Genomic DNA, 13,646 nt, shown 5'->3' with positions numbered 1-13,646 from the left:
AAAATCTAGTGACTGGCATTAACAAAGGAGATAAAGTAGTTCATTTTCCAAGAGAATTAAGATAGAATGATGGGATGAGGACTGGAGAGGGATCAAATAAAAGAAAACATGGCCTGGGAAACATATCTATAAATAATGGATTTTAACGTATTGATTTATTTAATGCCTGTCTCCCCCTATAGACTGTAGGCAGCCTCCTTGTAGGCAGGGAACATGCTTACCAACTCTTTTGCATTGTACTTTCCCAAAAGCTTACTATAGTGCTCTGCATACAGTAAGCACTCAATAAATAACAGTGATTGACTGATCACTGATTGGGAAAGCTTAACTATGTAGGAGGATAGAAGAGCAAATAAGGACTTTTCTTGTAATGAGCCAAGAGAAGGGAGGGTTAGAAATCAGGGAGAAGTGGGAAGAAGTGACCTATGGCATGCTCTATGACTTTTTTCACATTTTGCCACCTGTACTTTTTTAAAAAATAAACTAACTTCCCAAATGCAAATAATCTTACATGTCTGTTTTCCCTTCGTCTCCAAGCAGCTAACTCTTTAGAAGCCAGTTCTTCAGGACTCATTCTTATGAGGTGATCAGGTGTTACTTCTCCCTTCAGCACTTTTTTGAATAATATCTGGTAAGATTAAAAATAGCATTAACACTTGTGAAAAAGAAAATAATCCAGAAACCTAATGTGCAGGAATTCGATTTTCAGGAAATACATTTCATATAATTACTACTCACTACGAATTTATACTTTTAAAGCAGCAAAACACATTCAGTACATACAGTGTATAGATCTAATTTTGGATGTTTTTTACCTTTTTTAAAATTTGAAATACTTAGACACCTTAGGGATACATTTGAGGGAAGGAAAAGTCCTCAAAGCACTTGTCTAATTGCTTCATAAGATGCAATCTTAGACATAAAATAACTGTCTTGTCATAAGAGAGTTCATTTTTGATGGTATAATTCATTTTAAAATTAGGGTTCTACTCCAATCTCTTTATCATCTCCTTCAACAACTACTTTGCTGGCTGCTCTTCCTTCTCGTATGGAGCCCTTACTATGAAGGAATCCCAAGGGGATTACTGGGACTTCTAATTTTTGCCTTCCACAGCCACTCTCTTGGAGAGCTCATCCACTCAAAATTTCTCCTGACATCTGCATAGAAACAACTCTCAAATATCTCTCTCCCCACATCTCCACATGCTACCTTGTCAGGACCGTGCCAAGGAGTGGCTCATTTCAGTGAATCAAGAGGCCTTTTGGTTCCTACTGTCTTCTGCTTATCTGACAGTTGAGAAATGAGGGATCAGAGCCAAGTGAAGAAATGAACCCAGTGACCCACCAACAGTGTGTTCTACAACTTGCTTCTATTTGTCACCATTCACTGTGTAAAAACATGATTATACAAATATTGCTATATGCGCAAAAGCTAAAACCCCACTCTTCCTGAACAAGGAAGAAATTTGGTTGGTAGTAGAAATTCTGAGCATGGATTGTGGGAAAGGTATGTCCAAAAGAGGGGCCAGCAACAAGAGAATAAAGTAGAATTTTAGAAATATAAACAGATAAAGTCTAGATTTAAAAAGACCTTAAGAAAAATTTATGGACAGAGCCAGAAAGGCAGCTGAGACAACTTGGATGTGCAGATTTGACACAGAATGTAGTCTTTATTCTCTAAATCTAGACAGCATATATTATCTAAAGATCACTTTGTACTGACTAAAATATAAATATACATACATTGTTTTTAGGATCCTTCAGATTGAACATCAGACTCCTGTATTTGTTCTTATACTTAGCATCAGTATCCCGAAAAAAAGAAAACAGTTCTTTTTCAATCTTCATTGCGACCTTTGAAGCCCGTTCCTCTGGTATCTTCAAATTTGAGTCTGTAAGTCTGAAAGAACATGGGCCGGCAAGTAATTTTCAGAACAGAATTAAGAAAGTACAGATTATTGAGTTTCTTCCACAACTTCTTCAGTTTACCTTTTTTTTAATGCAAGAAAAGACCCTTTCATGGGCTTCTTCATATGGTGGATGACAAGAATATAAAATTCATTACCACAGAATAGTGGGCAGGAAGTAAATATTAATAGGTTCAAGAGGGGTTTGGATAAACAGTTCAAAATGAGGTATTAAAGCGAATATTAGGGATGATAAATGGTACATCCTTAAACCCAAAGGTGGAATGCACAGATATTAGCCCATTTTATGGGTCCCTTGAGCAGAGTGACAAACCTTTTCATGAGAATGTCTTTGAGGGAATGCTTAACGCTTTGCCTGATCTGATCAGCTGAAGGTTTGGGAGCAGGAGCAGCTGGTGGAGGCACATTTGCTAATCCTCCTTTCTCAGCTTTCTTCTTTTTTACCTCTTGTTTCTCAGGTCCACCTGAAAATCAAACAGGAGGTCAAGTTCTCAGGGAAATACATTCAAAGCTAAAATTAAACTAAAAATCAAAAGTGAACAGTACTGAAGAAAACAACTGGAACAGGATAATGCTACAGTCCATTTTTGATTATCAAATGATTTTCCGAATCATAGCGACTCTATGGATATATTTTCTCCAGAACGTCCCCATCTTCTGCCATAACCTTGCTAACAGCTACCATTCCTGGTATTACTGGTACTCAAATAAAAATAATTATGGTATTTGTTAAGCACTTACTATGTGCCGAGCACTGTACTAAGAGCTGGGGTAGATACAAGGTAATTGAGTTGTACACAGTCCCTGGCCCACAGAGGACTCACAGTCTTAATCACCATTTTCCAGATGAGGTAACTGAGGCACAGAGAAGTGAAGTGACTTACTCAAGGTCCTTCTGACACCCAGGCCCATGTTCTATCCACTAAATGAGAAGCAGCATGCTCTAATGGCAAGATCACAGGCCTGGGTGTCATAGGACCTGGGTTCTAATCCCGCCTCCGTAACTTGTCTGCTCTGTGATTTTGGGCAAGTCACTTAACTTTTCTGTATCTCTGTTCCTTCATTTGCAAAACAGGGCTTCAACACCTGTTCTTCCTCATATTTAGACTGTGAGATCCATTTGGGACCTGATTATCTTGTATCTACCCCAGCGCTTAGTAGAGTGCTTAGCAAAGTAAGGGCTTAAACACCATTTTATTTTTATTATTATTATCGTTAACTGAAAAAAGAAACCAACTGAAGAGTACCCACTTCAGGATTGTTCAACCAGGTTTCTACAATTCCAAAACAGACATGACAATTGGTTGCAAAGCAATGTCTTCTGAATCTCTGGTCACTGTTGAACTTTATCTCGTGATTTGTGTCTATTATACCAATTTTTTCACTCAATTACTAAGTATTCATCTATTTAGATCTACTGCTTACCTAATGATAATAATAATAATGTTGGTATTTATAATGATAATCATAATCACAATGACAGGGCATTTCAGCACTTACTATGTGCTAAGCATTGGGATAGAACAAGATAATCTGGTTGGATACAGTCTCTGTTCCTCAGTCTGACAAGGAGGGAAAACAGATACTGAATCCCAATATTAAAGGCACAGATAATGTAAGTGATTTGGATGAATCTGGATTAGAACCCAAATTTCCTGGCTCCCACTCTTGTGCTCTTTCCATCAGGCCATACTTCCCCATCAAAGGGTGTAGAGATAGCATCTTTGATTTCTTCATGTTCTTAAAGTCTTCATATCGTATAGTTTTACTGATGAATTGGATTTACTAAACTGCACTGCATTAAGGCGTTAATGAACAAGAAGAAATAAGAGTGTGGCCTAGTGGACAGACCACAGACCTAGGAATCAGAAGGACCTGCATTCAAAACCCAACTCAACCATTTGTTTGCTGTGTGACCTTGGGCAAGCCACTCAACTTCTCTGTGTCTCATAAAATGGTGATTAAGACTGCAAGCCTCATTCATTCAACTGTATTTACTGAGCGCTTACTGTGTGCAGAGCACTGTACTAAGCACTTGCAAAGTACAATTCAGCAATAGAGACAATCCCTGCCCACAACAGGCTTACAGTCTAGAAGGGGCATAGAGAGACATCAAAACAAGTAAACAGGCATCAATAGCATCAATATAGAGTTATAGATATTTACACATCAAAACAAGTAAATAGGCATTAATATAAATAAATACAATTATAGATATGTATGTATATACACAAGTGCTGTGGGGCGGGGAGAAGGGTGGAGCAAAGGGAGCAAGTCAGGGTGACGTGGAGGGGAGGGGGAGCTGAAGAAAAGGGGGGCTTAGTCTGGGAAGGCTTCTTGGAGGTGAGCCTTCAGTACTCATTCATTCAATCATATTGACTGAGCGCTTACTGTGTGCAGAGCACTGAACTAAGCACTTGGAATGTACAACTTGGCAAGAGATAGAGACAATCCCTGTCCAGCCACAGGCTCACAGTCTAAACGGGGGCTTTGAATAATAATAATAATAATACAAATAATGGCATTTGTTAAGTGCTTACTATGTGCTGAACACTGTTCTAAGCGCTAGGGTAGATACAAGGTAGATTCAAGGTTGTCCTATGTGGGGCTCACAATCACAATCTTAATCCCCATTTGGCAGATGAGGTAACTGAGGCACAGAGAAGTCAAGTGACTTGCCCAAAGTCACACAGCTAGCTGATCAGTGGCAGAGTCGACATTAGAACCCACGATCTCTGACTCCCAAGCCTGTGCTCTTTCCACTAAACCACGCTGCTTCTCTTGTAGGGGGGAATTGCGACTGGAAGATTTGAGGAGGGAGAGCATTCCAGGCCAGATAGGTCATGGACCAGGGGTCGACAGCGGGACAGGCAATAACAAGACACAGTGAGAAGGTAACAAGACACCAGAGGAGCAGAGTGTGCAGGCTGGGAAGTAAGAAGGAGAGAAGGGAGATGAGGTAGGAGGGGGCAAGGTGATGGAGAGCTCTGAAGCCAATAGTGAGGAGCTTTTGCTTCATGCAAAGGCTAATAGGCAACCACCAGAGATTTCGGAGAAGGGGGAGGTGACATGCCCAGAAAGTTTCTGTAGGAAAGTAATCTGGGCAGCAGAGTGAAGTATAGACTAAAGCAGGAAGAGAGAGGAGGTTGGGAGATCAGAAACAATGCTGATGCAGTAATCTAGTTGGGATAGGATGAATGACTGCACTAACATGGTAGCAGTTTGGATGGAGAGGAAAGCGTGGATCGTGGCAATGTTGTGAAGGTGAGCTCGGCAGTTTTTGGTGACGGATTGGATGTGTGGGGCAAATGAGAGAGCGGCGTCAAGGATGATACCAAGGTTGCGAGCCTGTGAGACGGGAAGGATGGTAGTGCCATCCATGGTGACGAGAAAGTGAGGGAGATAAAAGGGTTTGGGAGGAACGATAAGGAGCTCAGACTTGGACATGTTGAATTTTAGGTGGTGGGTGGACATCCAAGTAGCGATGTCCTGAAGGCAGAAATGCGAGCCTGGAGGAGGAAGAGAGAAGAGGGGAGGAGAAAAAGACTTGATATCATCCACGTAGAGATGATAGTTCAAGCTGTGGGAGCAAAAGAGTTCACCAAGGGAATGAGTGTAGATGTAGAGACTGTAGTGTAGTGTAACCTCATGTAGATCACGGACTATGTCCAACATTATTAGCCTGTATCTACCCCAGCATTTAGTATAGTGTCTGGTGCATAGTAAGTGGTTTACAAATACCATTAAAAAAAAAAGCAGGTGCAGGTGGTCATGCCCTTCCCTAATTTCTCCTAGGAGTTCAGCAACCATGTTCACCAGTTCCCCAGGCTTCCCGCCACTAATCTCTGGGACCAAAGGAGATAAACAGGAGTGCCAGGAAAAGCAAAGGAGATGGTGACAGCACCTGCCAAGCTCCCTGGCCCAACAGGGAAAAGGAGAGTTGCTTCCATCTATTGGATGACTATACAGCAGTTGCTACCTATGCTCCTCCTTGTTACTAGGAAAGGTCCTCTAACCTTCCCCAGGGCAATTCCAGGGCAACAAGCTCTATGTGCTTGACCTTGGTAAGGAAAGAAAAATGACGCTGAGGGATCTGTGGTGCTCTCTGGAAGTGAAATATCACAGTCATGTGTTTAATGATCCCCTTCCACACCAATATACAAACTGGAAAATAGTAAGGGTATGTGACTGTACATTTTCTTTGTCTGTTTCCTTTTCTTCCCTTCTTCCTCCTCCCCTTCTCCTTTCTCCTCCCAGTACTTCTGTCTTCTTTCTTTCTTCTCCCTTGTTCCTCACAATTGGATCATTTGGATCACTTACAAGTCCCTCACTCTATTCCGCTGTGTACTACAAAACATCTGATCATTTCACTTTGGGTTACTTGACTTGTTAGCTTCTGAAGGGATAGAGAGTAGAGTTTTGACGGTTTTTTGCTAACATTTGTGGCAACAGAAATGGGAGGTACCAAAGGAAAATTCAGGTGTTCTTTCCCCGGAAACTGCTGAAGGTGCCATCATTTTAGTTTAGATAAAATATACAAAAATCATCTACTTGAAGACAGTCAGTGACCAAACAAAGCTAACAAAATCCAAGGGGGAAAGTCAAACATTAAAAAAAAATTACACCCTAACACTACTCCTTTCCCTCTCCCTCTAGCACCAAGTTCACCATCAGCCCATCACCAGTTCTAATTATTTCAAATGCACTCCTTTGAAGGCTGTGGAAGGGCAAGGTTTTGGTGCCTTGATGATGGGCAGGACCTTTAGGGGCACAGGGGCATCCCAGAGTGGGCGGGGGGGGCTCTGCGGTACCCTTTCAATTGTTATTCATATCCTTGTCTGTTTGCAACTCTGGTAAAAGTCTTCATAGGCCCAGACTGAACTAATGTCTTAAGGTGTTTCTATTATTGGTGGGTTTCAATTATGCAGCTGATGGCATAAGAACTATTATCACATCCAGGATTATTGCACATCTGGACAGTAATGAGAGAAGGGGAATGGGAGACAGAGAAGAAAGTTCCCATGCTAACAGAAGTGTCCAGGGGCTGGGGAAAACCTAAACAACTCTTACATCCAGATGGCGGCCAGTTAGGACCAAGACTAAGAAAACTTTTCCCCGGAGATCTGGGTTTAAGGATAAAGAGAGAGGAAGAAAAAGGTCCCTAGCTGGAGTACTGCAGGGTGGGGAAGTGGGTAGCGGAGCAAGCTTCAGTAAACACTCATACCTATAGAGTCCAATACACATATAGAGACCTATGTCTCACAGGGGCAGCAGCAGCTTGAGTGAAAGTTATTCAGGTCACCCATTCTCCAAACTGGTACAGGGCCATCATTTTATTGTTAGCAGAGTCAGGTGGCTACAGCAGATTCCCAGTCTTACCTCAGCTGTTCAGTTCTATGGAACCTAAAATGATGGCAGTTTCAAAAGCAGTGAAACTAGAAATAACCTTAGACCTCCAGATCTCTGCTCCATGCAAATATCAGGATGGCTTGAACCCCTACTTCTACAAGAATTGTAGCTATGAAAGCCAGTGTATGAGTGTCCATGTGGGTATTTTGCATGTAGGCATGTGTGTGTGTGTGTGTGTGGTGAGAGAGACAGACAGACACACACACACACACACACACAGATATTGTTTCTCTATGCATGCATGCTGTATCGCTTAGTGAATCTTCCCAGTTCCTGAGAGGAAAGTACAAGCAACACTGAAGGTACTGTTTCCAACCTGATAGTACAGTCCTTGGCACATAATAAGTGCTTAACAAATACACAAATACATGATTATGATATCCTGCCCTTTCCCAGGAACCCAGACCTTGCAGAGGGCTGAAATGAACTAAAGGCCACAAGAAGCAAAGACACCTGAAGAATCTTAAAGTTTTATTCTTCAGATTTAGTAGTCCCAGACCCAATAAAAGCTCCCACACTGCTTTTCAAAGAGTATTTTACAGGCAGGGTTTCACAGTATGAAAATGTATTCTTTAAAGTGAACAAATTACATAAATTGAGGGATATGGAGGGGATGCAGGGGATACAGGACACTACGGACCTGGTAAGAAAGGGTTTCGGGAGCAGAGAAAGCTGAAAAGAAACTTTATCCTGGAGTTATTTGGTGAAGCAAATATGGAAAGAGATGGCGAGGGGCCACAAACCGGCCGGGACCATCAACCATCACTCGGTACAAAGACTTGCCCAAGGAAGTCGAGATCTCTCCGTGGAGGGAACACAAACCAGCGCAGATCATCGACTATTGCCCAGGACCGAGACCTGTCAGGATCCCTCATAATATCCCGACTGGACTATTTTGTCAGCCTCCTCTCTGATCTCCCTTCCTCCCACTCCAGTCTATTCTTCATTCCGCTGCCCGAGTCATCTTCCTACAGAAACGCTCTGGGCATTTCACTCCCCTCCTCAAAAACCTCCAGTGGTTGCCTATCAATCTTGGCACGAAACAAAAACTCCTCACTCTTAGCTTCAAAGCTCTCCATCACCTTGCCCCCTCCTAACTCACCTCCCTTCTCTCTCTCTACTGACCACCCTGTACACTCTGCTTCTCTGTCGCTCACTTCCTCACGGTCCCTCATTCACCTGTTCCCCCATCCACCCTTGGCCCACATCCTACCGCTGTCCTGGAATGCCCTTCCTCACATCTGCCAAGCTAACTCTCTTCCCCTCTTCAAAGCTCTACTGAGACCTCACCTCCAGAAAGCCTTCCCAGACTGAGCTCCCCTTTCCCTCTGCTCCTCCTCCCCTTCCCAACCCTCCACTCTTCCCCCTTCCCCTCAGCACTGTGTTCATTTGTATATATTATTTATTACCCTATTTATTTTGTTAATGAGGTGTACCTCTCCTTGATTCTATTTATCTTGATGATGATGTCCTTGTTTTGCTTTGTTCTGTTTTGCTTGGCTGTCTGTCTCCCCCTTTTAGACTGTGAGCCGGTTATTGGGCAGGGATTGTCTCTATCTGCTGCCGAACTGTATATTCCAAGCGCTTAGTACAGTGCTCGTCACAGAGTAAGCACTCAATAAATACTACTGAATGAATGAATGAATGGATCTCTCATCCAAGTGGCCTCAGCCTGATCAGGTCATCAGCCATCGGAACCACTGCCTACCATCTGCCTGCCAGCCAGAACTGTAAAACATTTCATTCCCAATCTCCTGTGGCCAAAAAGCAGCCATTTTCTTCATCTTCCCTATTTCCCTGCAGTCAGAGCAGGTTGTGGCTGCCTAACCCTCAGGTGACAAAAGCCCAGGTTCACACATTATTACATTTCAAAAGCTGCCTGCCTTCACATCTACTTTACCCAACCATGGTGTTTATTCCTATTCACTGGCCTCTTCATTCTAAAGGCCCCAAGGACAATTCAACCATCTCCTCTGGATTTCACCAGATTAAGTTGTTATTGCTGTTGTTTACCACAAGGACCCCATGACTCTTCAATCCTTTCATTCATTCATTCAATAGTATTTATTGAGCACTTACTATGTGCAGAGCACTGTACTAAGCGCTTGGAATGTACAAATTGGTAACAAATATAGACAGTCCCTGCCCTTTGACAGGCTTACAGTCTAATGGGGGAGACAGACAGACAAGAACAATAGCAATAAATAGAATCAAGGGGATGAACATCTCATTAAAACAATAGCAAATAAATAGAATCAAGGTGATGTACATCTCATTAACAAAATAATAGAATCAAAGTGATGTACATCTCATTAACAAAATAAACAAGGTAATGAAAACATATACAGTTGAGCGGACAGTACAGTGCTGAAGGGAGGGGAAGGAAGAGAGGAAGGAGCAGAGGGAAAGGGGGGAAAAGAGGGCTTAGCTGAGGGGAGGTGAAGGGGGGGGGGGTAGAGGGAGAGCAGAGTGGGCAGAAGGAAAAGGGGGGGCTCAGTCTCAGAGGGCCTCTTGGAGGAGGTGAGCTCTAAGTAGGGTTTTGAAGAGGGGAAGAGATTTAGTTTGGCGGAGATGAGGAGGGTGGGCATTCCAGGACCGCGGGAGGACGTGGCCCAGGGGTCATCGGCAGGATAGGCGAGAAAGAGGGACGGTGAGGAGGTGGGCGACAGAGGAGTGGAGCGTGTGGGGTGGGCAGTAGAAAGAGAAAAGGGAGGAGAGGTAGGAGGGTGGCTCAGCGGAAAGAGCATGGGCTTTGGAGTCAGAGGTCATAGGTTCGAATCCTGGCTCGGCCACTTGTCAGCTGTGTGACTTTGGGCAAATCACTTAACTTCTCGGTGCCTCAGTTACCTCATCTGTAAATTGGGGATGAAGACTGTGAGCCCCACGTGGGACAACCTGATTCCCCTCTGTCTACCCCAGCGCTTAGAATGGTGCTCGGCACATAGTAAGTGCTTAACAAATAACATTATTATTATTAAAGAGAAAAGGGAGGAGAGGTAGGAGGGAGCCCCAGTTCCCGCCCCGCCCCAGTCAACTCCTTCAACTGCCTGCCTTCTATCACTCCTCAACTCCACTGACCTCCTGCTCCACCCCACCTCACCCATTCACCACTTGGACACACACTCGATCTCATCATCTCTAATCACTGCACAATCTCTTTCCTCACCATCTCTAAAATCCCTCTATCTGACCACAACTTCCTCACTTGCCTCCTCTCCCATACACCTCCTCCCTGTAAATCTATACTCGACCCCCAAAAGACCTCTAATTTTTGACCCCATCCAATTTTCTCAAAATCAATACACCCCACTTAGCTTCCATACCCAAACTTCCTTCCCTTGACCAAATTGGTGCTCTCAACATCACCCTCTCTACTGAACTCAACTCACTTGCTCCCCAATCCCTTCATCAATCTCATACCACTAACCCAAAGCCCTGGTTCACCTGCATAGTCCATCTCCTTCACTCCTGTGCTCGAGCTGTAGGGAGCAGCTGGCAGAAATCTTAATAATAGGTTGACTTCGTCCATTTCAAGTTTATCCTTGCATGCTTTAATTCTGCCTTCTCCTATGCCCAGAAAAATTATTTCTCCACCCTTATTAACGTCATGCCCATTGGCCTCGCCAGTTGATGTAGACATTTAACTCCTTCATCAGGCTCTCTATCCCCCCAGTTTCCCCATCCCTTGCCCCCAGTGACCTGGCCACCTACTTTATTAAGAAAATTGACACCATCAATTGTGAGCTCCTTAAAATCACCCCTGCTTCTCCTCAGTCCTTCCCCCCTCTGGCCACCTCTTCAACTCTCCCATCTTTCCCAGCAGTTTCTCTGTCAAATGAGGATTGAGACAGTGTGCCCCCCATGGGACAGGACTTAATTTGCTCATATCCAACCCAGCCCTTAGTACAGTGCCCAGTACCTTCTCACTAGCCTCAGTCTCGCCTGTCCCGCCGTTGACCCTTGGCCCACGTCCTACCTCTGGCCTGGAATACCCTCCCTCCTCAAATCCACCGAACAATCATACTTCCTCCCTTCAAAGCCCTATTAAAGGCTCACCTTCTCCAGGAGGCCTTCCCAGACTAAGCCCCCCTTTTCCTCAACACCCTCCCCTGAATCACCCCAACTCGCTCCCTTTGCTCTACCCCGCTGCCCCACAGCACTTGTGTCAATAAGTACACATCTATACTTCTATACTTGTTTTGATGTGTATATATATCTATAGTTCTATTTATATTGATGCCATTGATACCTGTTTACTTGTTTGGATGTCTGTCTCCCCCCTTCTAAACTGTGAGCATGTTGTGGGCAGAGATTGGCTCTCTGTTAATGAATTGTACTTTCCAAGCGCTCAGTACAGTGCTCTGCACACAGTAAGTGCTCAATAAATATGATAGACTGAATAAGGGGAGATTTCCTGCCTCCTCTGAAAAGCCACCCCCTCCACCTGCACCTGAGGAAGATAACTCATTCCTTCGCGCTTATCAAAACTCCCACCCCGTCCCTTCTTCCTTCTCTAACAGCCATCTGCAATGGTTCTCTCTCTAATGGCTGTTTTCAAACACGACCAAGTCTCCCCTATCTTAAAAGAAACCCTCCCTTGAACCCATGGCTCCTTCCAGATATCATCCCATCTCCCTCTTACCATTCCTCTCCAAACTCCTTGAGCGAGTTGTCTACACATTCTGTCTCAAATTCCTCTCCTCCAATTCTGTCTTTGACCCCCTTCAATCTGGCTTTCATCCCCTTCACTCCTCAGAAAACACCCTCTCAAAGGTCACTGATGACTTACTTCCTGCCACATCCAACAGCCTCTACACCATCATAATCCTAGACTTCTCAGCTGCCTTTGATACTGTACACCACCCTCTTCTCCTGGAAACATTACCCAACCTTGGCTTCACTGAGCCTCTCCTGAACCTCTCCTGGTTCTCCTCATCTCCCTGGTCGTTCATTCTCAGTCTCATTTGCGGGCTCTTCCTCTGCCTCTCTCCCCCTAACTGTAGGGCTCTCTCAAGGTTCAGTTCTGGGTCCCCTTCTATTCTCCACCTATATCCTCTCTCTTGGAGAACTCATTTGCTCCCATTGTCTCAACTATAATAATAATAATAATAATGTTGGTATTTGTTAAGCGCTTACTATGTGCAGAGCACTGTTCTAAGCGCTGGGATAGACACAGGGGAATCAGGTTGTCCCACGTGGGGCTCACAGTCTTAATCCCCATTTTACAGATGAGGTAACTGAGGCACAGAGAAGTGAAGTGACTTGCCCACAGTCACACAGCTGACAAGTGGCAGAGCTGGGATTCAAACTCATGAACTCTGACTCCAAAGCCCGTGCTCTTTCCACTTAGCCACGCTGCTTCTCCGACTACCACCTCTGTGCAGATGATACCCAGATCTATAACTCCATCCCTGATCTCTTTCCCTCTGACAATCTCGCATCTTCACTTGGATGTCCTCTCGTCACCTCATGTTAAACATTTCCAAAACAGAGCTCCTTATCTTCCCACCCAAACCCTGTCCTCCCCGTAATTTTCCATCACCATCCTTCCTGTCTCACAAGCCCATAACCTTGGCATTATCCTTGATTCCTCTCTTTCAACCCATGTATTAAATCCATCACCAAATCCTGTCAGTCCCACTTTCACAACATCACTAAAATCCGCCCTTTCCCTCTCCATCCAAACTGCTACCACGTCAATACAATCACTCATCCTATCCCGCATGGATTACTGCATTAGCCTACTTGCTGACCTCCCAGCCTCCTGCCTCTCCCCACTCCAGTCCATATTTCAATCTGCTGCCTGGATCATTTTTCTACAGAAATATTCAGAACAAAGTAATAATAATAATAATGGTGGTATCTGTTAAGCGCTTACTATGTGTGAAGCACTGTTCTAAGTGCTGAGAGGGATACAAGGTGATCAGGTTGTCCCACATGGGGCTCACAGTCTTAATCCCCATTTTACAGATGAGGGAACTGAGGCACAGAGAAGTTAAGTGACTTTCCCAAAGTCACACAGCTCACAAGTGGCAGAGTCGGGATAATAATGTTGGTATTTGTTAAGCACTTACTATGTGCAGAGCACTGTTCTAAGTGCTGGGGTAGATACAGGGTGATCAGGTTGTCCCACGTGAGGCTCACAGTTAATCCCCATTTCACAGATGAGGTAACTGAGGCACAGAGAAGTTAAGTGACTTGCCCACAGTCACACAGCTGACAAGTGGCAGAGCCGGGAGTCAAACCCATGACCTCTGACTCCGAAGCCCAGGCTCTTTCCACTGAGCCACGCAACCCATGACCTCTGAC

At 44.3% G+C, this 13,646-nt stretch overlaps 1 protein-coding gene across 5 annotated transcripts in view; it reads right to left on the bottom strand.

Annotated features, from left to right (window-relative positions):
- The window catches only part of PHF3 (PHD finger protein 3), a 79,070-nt gene that overhangs the window by 16,327 nt on the left and 49,097 nt on the right, over nucleotides 1–13,646 (bottom strand). For all 5 annotated transcript variants that reach the window (XM_029060587.2, XM_029060810.2, XM_029060882.2 and 2 more), the window contains 3 exons: nucleotides 2,242–2,392; nucleotides 1,744–1,900; nucleotides 512–628 (listed from right to left, as the gene is read on the bottom strand). In XM_029060587.2, the coding sequence (XP_028916420.1) occupies nucleotides 512–628; nucleotides 1,744–1,900; nucleotides 2,242–2,392 (425 nt within the window). The remainder of the gene's footprint in view (nucleotides 1–511; nucleotides 629–1,743; nucleotides 1,901–2,241; nucleotides 2,393–13,646) is intronic.

The sequence above is a fragment of the Ornithorhynchus anatinus genome, chromosome 1 (genome assembly GCF_004115215.2).
Source record: "Ornithorhynchus anatinus isolate Pmale09 chromosome 1, mOrnAna1.pri.v4, whole genome shotgun sequence".
In the NCBI taxonomy this organism is placed as follows: Eukaryota; Metazoa; Chordata; class Mammalia; order Monotremata; family Ornithorhynchidae; genus Ornithorhynchus; species Ornithorhynchus anatinus.
This window is presented reverse-complemented; position numbering and strand designations above follow the sequence as displayed.